At 35.9% G+C, this 11,973-nt stretch overlaps 1 protein-coding gene across 1 annotated transcript; it reads right to left on the reverse strand.

Moving 5' to 3' along the window:
- Positions 1-1,633: 1,633 nt before the first annotated feature.
- Positions 1,634-7,436, reverse strand: LOC122031239. The gene is made up of 6 exons (XM_042590376.1): positions 7,143-7,436; positions 6,044-6,109; positions 2,982-3,337; positions 2,595-2,852; positions 1,945-2,090; positions 1,634-1,839 (listed from the first exon to the last, which is right to left on the reverse strand). The coding sequence occupies exons 1-6, from the start codon at positions 7,434-7,436 to the stop codon at positions 1,634-1,636; spliced, it is 1,326 nt and encodes a 441-aa protein (XP_042446310.1).
- Positions 7,437-11,973: the final 4,537 nt, after the last annotated feature.

Genomic DNA, 11,973 nt, shown 5'->3' on the forward strand with positions numbered 1-11,973 from the left:
ATATATAGCCAACGAAAGTACTATTAAAAGCCACCAATTAATACCTTTATGAATTCCCCCCAAAAAAGAAAGAAATGACATAAAAAACATCAAGATGACAGTACACCATCCTATCTAAAACAATAACATATAACATCAAAACACAAAACACAAGATCAAGACATCTAACATCAAAACACAAGATCAAGACAGCATATGACATCAAAACACAATGGATTTCAATTTTAATGTACAAGATCTTGCAATACTTGTCAATAAAGTAAAGCCCAGAGATTGACATTTATCATTGATGTGCGTAGATTATATACACTTTTATACATATTTTGACGCACATCTACTTGTATTTTATTAGCATAATCTATATTTATTACACCCTATTTCATTGTAATGTCATACTTTCATTATATTTTGTTCGGAGATCTGCTCTTTGCTTGTTTTGATTGATAGGACAATATTTGAAGCAAAAATGGAGCTAAAATGCACACGGGAGCAACTCCGGAAGAATTCATGCTTGGGCCGTGTATGTCACACGGTTGTGTGGCCATATCATGCCTTGGCCATGCCAAATGGCACGACCGTGCTCCAAAACCAAATGTAAAGAAGGTCACGGCCGTGTGTCCCACACGGCCGTGCTAAGCTTCCCGTGGCCAAGCAACACACGGCTGTGCCAAATGGCACGGCCGTGCCAAGTTTCCAGAGGAGAGAAAGGCCACGGCCGTGTGAATCCACACGGCCGTGTGGCCTCGGCAGAGAAGAAAAGGGCCACGACCGTGTGAGCCACACGGCCGTGTGACTCAACCAGAGAAGAAGCCGTGTGAGGCCGTGTGGATCCCACACGGCCGTGTGACGAAGAACACGAGCCGTGCCACGCCCAAACAAAGCTGTGCTGAATTCTGGGCAGACTGCAGACCGTTCGTAAAATGGCCATAACTTTGCGCTCGGTTGGATTTTTTGGATGATCTTTATACCAAAACGTAGCAGACTTCAAGATCTACAACTTTGATTCAGGTCCAACAGAGAGAGACACTTGTCTACCCGTGCTAAATGGCACAGCCGTGCCTCCCAACCGCGGGTTCAACTGGACCTCCGCCCAGACTGCAGACCAAACTTTGAACCACCATAATTTTCACTTCGGTTGGAGCCAGGGCTCGATCCAAGTATCAGATTGAAGATAATTTCAAGAGATACAACTTTGGTTCAGGGTTAATCATGAGAAAATCTGGTTTAGTGGGTGAAAAACTCGGTTTACCGGACCCCTGTTTTCCTAGTTTTCCTGGGCAGTTTGGTGGAGGTATAAAAGGGTCAAGATCCTCATTCTTTGACTGATCTTGGGAGATCTTGGGAGATATTGGATCTTGGATCTGGGACTTCATCCCTCTCCTTGGGGGAAGGGTTCTCCCCTTAGGGGGAAATCCTAGAGCTCCATTCTCCTCCATCCTTTGGCAATGGCGGATCCAGTAATTCAATCATGGAGGGGCGGCTGCAATCTTGAGTACGACAAATTTTTTTTGAACAGTTAATAACTTCTATGTAATTAAAAAAATATTTTTTAAATAACTAGACATACAGGAGAAAAAAGTACAATATTATGAAAAAATCTCATACAATAATATTAAAATATGAAAGTAGTCTACTAACGAATACGTGACAATTGCATTCTTCGAGACTCCATGTTCTGAAAACGCTGTAAAATTGGCTCATTGTCGACAGTATTAAAAACATCTTTCTCGATATAGACTACTGAACTATCATTCATCCATTCATCTCCAATCCTATTTCGCAAATCTGTTTTGACAATATTCATTGCCGAAAACACTCTTTCAACGGTTGCAGTAGCAACTGGAAGAAGTAAGGCTAGCTCAATCATCCGATAAACCAAAGGAAACACACGGTTCTTCATTGTTTCAATCATTTTCTTTGCAAGAGCTCCTAAATCTTAAATGCCTTCAAACCATTCATCTGATCTGATGTCATCAATATATGTTTCAAGCTCTTGTTCAACCAACATACGCTCATTCCAAGAAAAATCATCCTCATAAAAATGAGCCAGACGCACTAACTTCTGTACATCAAATCTAGAGAACGAGTTCCTATGATCAATGCATGACATATAAATCAACAAATTTATAGTTGTTTCAGAGAAATGACTATCCATCTCCTGTAGAATAATATCGATAACCTACAATTTAAAAAATCAAACAACAAAATTAAAAATTAATAAATATGTTACTGTTTAAAAGAATTTAATTGATGGTAAACAAAAACAGAATTATGAAATTACCTCACAAAAGATTTCAACATGGTAGTAGTGATAAAAATTAACATTTTTCCCATCTCTCTTCAAACGGCTATGACTGTTGATGTTATCTGTCATATTAATTATTTCAATAGAATGAGTGTTACAAAATTTCTTCACATCCTCAAGTAAAATATCCCATCCAGAATCTCTCAACTTTTACAATTTTCATTTCACATTATTGATCAAACGCATCACATTCACAATATTTTGATCTTTCTCTTGTAGAACGGTTGACAAATGATTTGTGATTGCCAGTATATGTTTCATCAATAGTAGAATAAACACAAATTCATACCTCTCCATTCTTTCAACCAAAGTTCTACTTAAACTCTTAGAAGAACGATCACCATCATCAATTAAATTTTGAAGAACCTCTATAACAGATGGCCACATTTGTTCAATACGACATAAAGTTGAATGATGAGACCCCCATCGTGTATCTCTAGGTCTAGCTAGACTAGTTTCTTGGTTTAGTCCTCTACCAGAACTAATCTCTCCTCTTTCAAGAAGTTTAACTTTTCTGTCATGTTCAAGTTGTCGAAGTTTGTCGGCCCTTTTGCAAGATGATGCAGATATGTTCACAATCGAACCAACAATCCACATGAAATCACAAACATATTAATTTGCTTGAGCAATAGCTACAACCACTAGCTGGAGTTGATGAGCAAAACAATGAACATACAATGCATACGGATTTTCTTTCATTATCAGTGACTTTAAGCCATTAAATTCTCCAGACATATTTGAAGCACCATCATATCCTTGACCCCTCAATCTCACCACTGACAAACCATAATTAGCAAATAAAGAGTCGATTGCCTCCTTCAAACAAGCAGCTATAGTTGTTGCAACATGAACTACGACCATAAATCGTTCAATCACCTCTCCATATTTGTTCACATATCTAATAACAACTACCATTTTCTCTTTCACTGAACAATCACGAGCCTCATCAAGTATTAAAGTGAACCACCTATCTCCAAGATCAGCTAGAATAGCATTTGTGGTCTCAACTGCACAAGCATTCACCAATTGCTTCTGAATTTTTGGGGCAATCATTTGATTATTTCTAGGTGCATTCATTCCAACAACTGCCACAACTTATGGACACTCTGAGCTATACCATTTGAGCAATTCTAAAAAATTTCCTCTATTGGATGATGTCGAAGACTCATCATGTCCCCGAAAAGGCAATCCTTGTAACAACAAAAATCGAATTACTTTTAAAATGGAAGTCAAGCGTTTGCGATAAGAAACTTCAAGCTCATGTTTCCCTGATGAAAATGAATACTCCACACTTTGTCTTTGATTCTTGAAACCCTCAAACTGTATTCTTGCCTCATTGTGTGCACTACCAACTCCACCACATGCTCATTAAAATTTTCAATTGCATTTTTCCAATTTATGAAACCAGATCTCGTAAACACATCATCTCCTCCAAACCCTATATTACTAGGTTTAAAAAGATAACACCAGAAACAAAAGGCTGCATCCTTTGAAACACTATACTCCAACCAATCACGGTCTTTAAACCAAACCTCTCTGAAACATCTATTGTCTTTACCCATTTTTTTTCTTGGAAAATTATGGCCTCGAGGTTGACAAGGGCCCATAGCAACATATTCTTTTCGAATACGATCTCTAGCACCAACATCATACTCTTCAATCAATTTTCGTAAACCAGGATCAGCAACAATTTCTACTTCACTACTCAGATTTTCAATATTTTCAAATAAAATTTGTAGAGGAGGAGGAGGTGGTGGTGGTTGTGGTGCAGGAGTAGACTCTTCATTCGGAACACTAGATGATTCAATTGAACTCCTAGGCCTCTTTGCAAAATATTTCAACATTTTCTACAAATTATAATGTATGAGAAAAAATTATCAACGTAAAGTAATGTGAACAATTTAACAATAACATAATTTAATTATTTAACATCATTCATCGACACAATTATTTTAAAAAAATAAAATTAATTTAACATACATTATCAAGAAACAATCAAACAATTATTAATAAAATAAAATAAAATAAAATCCACACCTGAATGAAGGCCGAAGGCTTCACCTTTGGACTTTGGCACAAAAAGATGGATCAGGAAGGGTTCCTCCTTTGATAGGCAATCGACAGAGAGAAAAAAAATTTGGGCGCTGGGCGTAGGGCTTTCAGCTTTGCTGTTTGGTCGGTCGTCGGCGCTCAGCACTGCAGAGAGAAAAAATAAAGGGCAAGAAATATCACAAGGTTCAAGGTTTTGTGAGAGATAAATAAAAATATGAAAAATAAACGTTTCCAAATATAAAAAATAAACTGAGAAAACGTGTCAATTAAAAAAAGGGAGGAGGGATAAATAAAAATATAAAAATAAACCTTTATATATGCTTTATATAGGGAAACGTGTCAAGGTGATTCACAATTAAAAAAACGAATTGGCTTTGACTCTTCATTTTCTCCGTTTTTCGCTCGACGCTGCGTTTTTTCTCCGGCTGCTGCGGCTTGCGAGTTCCTGCGCCCCGATTTTTTTTTTGTTCCACCGGCAAGGGGGGCGACCGCCGACGCCGCCCCCCGGTACATTCGTCCTGTCCCTTGGCGATCTATCCATCTCCGGAGCGAGGAGGCATCCCCAAGACATCGGAATCATCGGCAAGCATCTCTTCTTCCCCTTCTTCTCAAATCTAGGGTTGTAAGTATGTTTTTCTATATGTTTTAGGGTTGTTCTTCCTTTGCAATGGAGTAGATATCTAGATCTAGGATGTAGGGAGTATTTGTGATGTGATGAATGATGTAAAACTATGTAGATTTTTGCCATGATTCTATTCAATGACTTGTTGATGCATTGTTCTTGTTTGATGTAATGTGATTGTATGCAAACTCTTGTGGATTTGTCAATTCCCTATTTCTATGATTTTGCCCTATTTGTATCAATTAAATCTTGGATGTATTGTTGTGATTTGGACCTAATTCACATTCTTGATTGATTGTTTGAATGTCTTGTGGATCTTATAGAGATTATCTCTCACTCGATTTTTCGAGGGAAGCACGCGTAAGGTGCAAGCCTGTGTAAGGACGTTTGAGGGATGAGCTTTAGGGGGGAAATAGGATAATTCAAGAGGGTAGGATAGATTTATGCATTAATCTTTATATCTTATGGGTTGAGAGGTAATGATTTATATGTTGATTTTCCGAGGGATCTTCGTGACAGGAACATACCCGTGTAAGGACAACATAGGTTCATATCTAATTGATCGCATTTAGGTATAGATTTCAGTCCTAAGCCGGTTATCTATTGCAAGAGAAAACCGGCAACCTTCTACAAATGGTGGACAATTGAAGAATAAGATTTGGTAGATCATTTACATTGAATAACATCACAAAGAAACCGAAATCCTAGTATCTATTCCCCTCCATTCACTACGATCATTCTCTCCCTCTTTACTCTTTCTTTTCTCTTCTATTTCTTATCCTAACATTTGTAAACCACTTTTTGATTGTCTAGATAATTCTCCGTGCAAAGTTAATTAGTGCTTAATCAACAGTCCCTATGGATACGATAATCTTTTATATTACTAACGACGTAACCGTACACTTACGGTGATGTAACAATCATCGATGCACAAAAATCTCAAAATAAGGAAAATTGATAAGTTAAATTAATTCCATATTGGAGCATACTACTGGAACTTCAATCCAGGTGATTTAAGGGGAACTCAAAATGAGAATATGCATATTTGGTGGCGTAAAGACTACGTTCCATTTGTTTTGCATCTTCAACGCTTCTAGAAATGACCATGCTGTTTCTATTCTTGCATTTTCCTGCAAGAGCTCACAAATGTTTAGAAGAGATCTTGAGATGCTACTTCAATTAATGTAATTAATATACCAATACGAGTTGATGCCAAATCATTCACATACATGTAACTTTCACCCTATTTAGATCTTTACCAATTAAATGTCTAAATAAGAGCTTCAAAATTCAAATTCACAACAACTATGTAAGGATGCTCACGTAATAAGACTAATTATAGTGAGCTTCCTAAAGACCGAATATAAATAAGATTTATTATACTTAGTGCAAATGAAATGTAATGCTTGCATTTGATATTCCTATGAGCATGTAAGCTGAGTTTTGTCTGCTTTCTGAATTGTCATGATATGGATTGTTTTTGTCTCTCTGCTATTAAGACCAAGAATTTGCTCCATACGTGATTTTCTCATATGGAGCAAAGGCAAGTATATATTTACAAAGGCAACTATACAAATTTTTTGCTTGCCTTAAAAAAACATCGAAGATCACGCAATAGAAAAGAGAACCAGAAAAAAAACGTGGAAGATCAAGCAACAAAATATAATTTACCTCTTTTGGATGTATTATGGGCATAGAAAAATATAAATAAATAAATTTTGACAAGGAAACATGAATGATGTGACACTAACAGATGAAGACTTTCAAAGGTATTCATGATAGCAAAATGAGATATTAAAATGCTATAGTTTAGATTGCATGAGTTATCTAGAAAATAAGAACTGATAATAGAGTGCAGTAAAAGATGCCTGAATTGGACCAACAATATTGAAGTTGATATAAGAACTACTCTCTCAAAATCTCCAAATATCACTAATTTACTCAAGTATCATCTATTCTGACTATTTTTGAAAGTTAATAAAATTATTCAGTAAACAATAATAAAATGAAAGAATCTTATAAATCTTACACAAAAGGCTGGAACCTTATTATTAACATATGATCAAGTAACTGAAACATATACGTAAGAAAATACATATAAAACTATAACATACCTTAGGAAAAATATTGATTTGCAATTTCCGGAGGTAGTTTTGCAAGAACCTTCTGGACTATATCTTCAACAATTTTGTCACGTTGAAGGTCAATGTCCCTTCGCATCTTTTCTAGTTCCAACCTTTGCCTTTCATTATTAGCTTCAATTTCTTTTTGCAAGTGCTCTAATTCTGCCTTATCTCTCTTATATCTTTGTTCAATCTCAGTGGTACTTCTTAGAGACTCAAAGACCTCCTCAGATACCATATATGGCGACGTCGGTGCACCACTGACCTTCTTCAACATCTTCCTAGTAACTCCTCTACCATAAAGTCTGCAACGTCCATCATAATCCTTGCCCATAACGGGCCTTGTTGTACATGACTTGTTTCCTCTACGACATCTCTAAAGCTATCATGCAATAATTCATCAATGTTATCATGTATTCTTGGAACATCGTCATCTAAATCTCTTGTAGTTTTCAATGATGATGGATCCTCTCCGTGAAAAATCCATAAATCATAATTTTCCACAAATCCCTCACTTTTCACATGATTATACACCTCTTCTCTATGATACCAATATCGATTTTTACACCGCCTACAAGGGCATTTAATTTGACCTCCCAAAGATGCTTTAGCAAATGATATGTTAAGAAAGTTCAACAACCCATTTTCAAATTCAGGCACCCATCTAGAAAAATACATCCAGCTTCTATCTTCACCCATCACTCTAAAATTCTGCAACTACAAACAAAGAGCCATAAATTGCTAAAATGATCTTTAATAGTATGAGCAAATGACTTTGATAAACCGACTTTGACAAATTTGATCACCTATCAGGCATAAAACCACCATTGTTAAATAGAATGAAGATATTTTAAGGAATTTCATAAAGATATAAGCATTTGTAATAATGTCACATTAGTGCTTTCTATTAGTAACAGAATTACCCAAGTCAAAGCAAGACTGATAAAATTATAATACCACATACATATAGGAATAGGAACAAGCTTAATTCAATATTAGGAGCCTCAAGGAATATAACAACAATAGAAAACTAGGGATTCCTGTCATTACAAGAATAAAAACAAATATATAACAAGTTAAAATCCTTTTTACAAATCCTAAAAGGCTTTTAAAAATGGGTCAAAATAATTTAGTGGGTTGATTCAACCAAACTCATTCCAACAAAAAAAAATCCCTTGTAATAATTCCTTGTAAGATAACCATTCCAATGATCTTAAAACTTTTATTGTGAAAGTTAACTAGCAACAATATATCATATGCAATAATTAAGTCCCAATGGTTGGATGCAATATGATCATGAAACTAAATCAAATACCTCATCAGTGTTCAATCTAAAGTTGTGGTTTCATTTTGCATAACTCATTTCGTAAAGCTTAGAATAGAAGATCCAACCTTAGAAGAAAAACAACATAATACAAGAAAAATAATACAAGAAGAACAAGGATTGGGGGAAAAAAGCTTGAGGTAGTTGCAAAAACATAATACCCTTGGCAGCGGTCCAAGGTGTTCAACAGAAATAAAATACAAGAAAAACAAAAGAAAATAAGTGAAGATCTAACCTTAGAAAGACAATGATTGCAAGAGAACCAAAAAAGGAGCCCGGTGAAGATGTTCAGTTCGCGGAGAGGGCTTCGTCGGAGATGTTCGACGAAGACAGAGTATGGAGGTTGCGAGATTAGGGTTAGCAGCAAAGAAGTCCGGTGAAGATGTTCAATTCACGGAGAGGGCTTCGTCGGAGATGTTCAGCGAAGACAGAGTGAGGAGGTTACGAGATTAGGGTTAGCGGCAGAGAAGTTCGGAGGGGAGGAACTCGCGATTTACGTTTTGTGAGCTACATTGCGAAATTAGAGAAGTTCGTGTGAGGGAGGTCGTGGTTTAGCAGGCGGTTCGCGCGAGTTATTTGGCGAAAAATGATCCCGCCATTCATCAATTGCAACAGTTCTACAAAAGTGTTGCCTTTACTAATAACAAAGGCAACACTTCTAAATAATGTGTTGTATTTTAGTTATAATGCAACACTTATTTGAAAGTCTTGTATGTTTTTCCTAAAATTTGATATATGGCAACAATTTATTAAAGTGTTGCTTCCAAAGTGATACCTTAGGCTCATTTTGTAGTAGTGTAATTATAGATATAATAATAAATATAATAAATGTTAAAATATTATTTTTACTATTTGATTTATATTGATTTTAATTGTGATACAAATTTTGATTATGATGTCAAATATAATAAATCTTAATTGATTAAAATTAATTCGAGATTATTTTTCATTATTGACATTACCCCTCAATAAATTCAACGAGACTACATGAATGTTGATTTGAGTGTTAACTTGGTGAAACGTTGTCTGGATAATGGCTTAGTAAATATATTAACAATTTGATCTTCAGTAGAGATGTAAGAAACTGAAAGTTGTGAAGTCGCCACACGCTCATGAACAAAATGAAAATCAATCTCTACATATTTGGTAGGAACATCAAAAATAGGATTTGCCGCAAGATAAGTAGCTCAAATATTATCACACCAAATTTGGGAAATAGCAGCTAGGGAAAAGTGTAATTCCGAAAGAAGATATTGTAGCCAAATAATTTCTGATGTCGCATTAGCTATAGCTTTATATTCAGCTTCAGTACTTGAGCGAGAAACTGTAGGTTACTTATTTAAAAGATAGGAAACAAGATTTCTCCCAAAAAATATGGCTATCCACTAGTAGAATGCCTATCTTTAGGAGATCCAGTTCAATCTGCATCATTGTAGACAATTAACTTTTGTGAGAACTGACGATATAAAAGAAAACCATGTAAAATAGTTCCTTTGAGATATCGAAGAATTCTCTTAACACCTTCCCAATGGTGTTCAGTAGGAGTATGCATAAATTGACAGGCACGATTAACAGCGAAAGCAATATAGGGTCATGTAATACTGACAGATTGTAGGGCGCCAACAATGCTTCGGTAGATCTGGGGGTTAGTCATTGAAGAGGAGGATGAAGGTGCAGTGAAACCACTTTCAATGATTGGTGTGGAGATAGGACGTGCACCATCCATTTTAGCTCATTGTAGAAGTCTAGTAATATATTTGTTCTGAGAGAGAAGACAACTTTCAAATGTGAGAGACTCTATGTCAAGGAAAAAACAAGGATTGCCAAGATCCCGAATAGGAAACTTTTGATGAAGAAGATGGATCACTACTAGTTATTAAGATATCATCCACATAAATAAGAACAAATATTGAAATCTCTCATTACATTTGTAGAATAGGGAAGAGTCAGTTTTTAAGCCAGAAAAACTGTAAGTATGAAGCTAAGTAGATAGACGATGAAACCATATATGAGGTGCTTACCGAAGACTATATATATATTTCTGAAGTTGACACATATGTGTTGGAAGTTACAGGATGATGAATCCAGGTGATTGCTCTATATAAACAGCTTTTTCAATGTGTCCATGAAGGAAAGCATTGGAAATATTTAATTGTCGTATCGGCCAATTAGAACTAACAGCTATAGATAGTAGCAATCTGATAGTTGTAATTTTGACAACTAGACTAAAAGTATCATTGAAGTCAATACATGGTTGTTGATTAAAGTCTTTAGCAACAAGGCGATCTTTGTAACGTTCAATAGATCCATCTGCATGATACTGAATTCGGTAAACTCATTTAGAATCCACAATATTCATAGATGGAATATGAGGAACTAAGTGCTAGGTTGCATTGCGAAGAAGAGCATCAAACTCTGTAGTCATCGCAGCACGCCAATTTGGATGTTTGACTGTCTGTGTAAAGCTAGAAGGTTCAACAAAATTTGAAGAAGCAATAAGAGCATGTGGAAAAGGATAACGAGTGGAAACTGGTTGACATCATGCATAAATATCACTTAGAGGAAGCATTCGCTGAGGAGTAGTATCATTTGAGCTACTTGGAGATGAGTGATTAGACGGATTGGAATTAGAACTAGAGAGTGGATCATCACTAGCCATTGAGTCTACTGGAATTTGTGGAGATGGAATAGGAATCAATATGTCCTGATGAAGCAATCTGTGAGGATTCTAGTATATTACTCAGTGATATTAGATAAGTTCCTTGATTATCTAAAGGAGGAACCGAGGTTGCAACTGCAAATGGAAAAAGAGATTCATCAAAAGTAACATGTCGAGAAATATATATCCGCTCGGTCAAAATATGGAGGCAACAGTACCCATGATGCAAATTACTATAACAAAGGAAAACACATTGTTGAGAGTGAGGGTTTAACTTATGTTTAGAGTAAGGTCGTAGCCAAGGATAACATGCGCAACCAAAGATTTGGAAGAAAGAATAATCTGGAGGACGATTATAAAGTCTCTCCAAGGGACACTTATTTGAAGTAGTGGAGTGGGTAAATGATTGATAAGGTAGATTGCGATTTGGACGACGTCATCCCAAAATTTAAGTGAAACTAAGGCATGATTAAGAGGAGTTAAGGCAGTTTCAATCACATGACGATGTTTTCTCTTGGCGGATCTATTTTGCTCAGGAGTGTGGGTACAAGAGACTCGATGGAGGATGCCAAAGGAAGTAAGAGGACGATGAAGTGCTTGATACTCTCCACTTGAATCAGAATGAAGAGAAAGTATTTTACAATCAAAATAATGATCAATATGCTTTTGAAAACGACAAAAAATATCGAAGAGATCAGATTTTTTTTTCATAAGAAAAATCCAAGTGAACTTGCTAAAGTTATCAATAAAAATAATGTAATAAAGAAAGCCCTGATTAGAAAGAATAAGAGCAAGACCTCATACATCAGAGTGAATAATTTTCAAAGGAAAACTAGAGTTGCAAGTAGAGGATGCAGAAGGTAGTTTATGAGATTTTACTTTCATACA

This window comes from Zingiber officinale, chromosome 11A, assembly GCF_018446385.1.
Source record: "Zingiber officinale cultivar Zhangliang chromosome 11A, Zo_v1.1, whole genome shotgun sequence".
Classification (NCBI taxonomy): domain Eukaryota; kingdom Viridiplantae; phylum Streptophyta; class Magnoliopsida; order Zingiberales; family Zingiberaceae; genus Zingiber; species Zingiber officinale.

Coding starts and splice junctions, on each gene's coding strand:
- LOC122031239 (XM_042590376.1), bottom strand. CDS start 7,436: ATGGGCAAGGATTATGATGGACGTTGCAGACTTTATGGTAGAGGAGTT. Junction 6,110..7,142: donor TTGAAGATATAGTCCAGAAG/GTTCTTGCAAAA, acceptor GAGCTCTTGCAG/GAAAATGCAAGAATAGAAAC. Junction 2,091..2,594: donor TTGGTTGAAAGAATGGAGAG/GTATGAATTTGT, acceptor CATTGATCATAG/GAACTCGTTCTCTAGATTTG.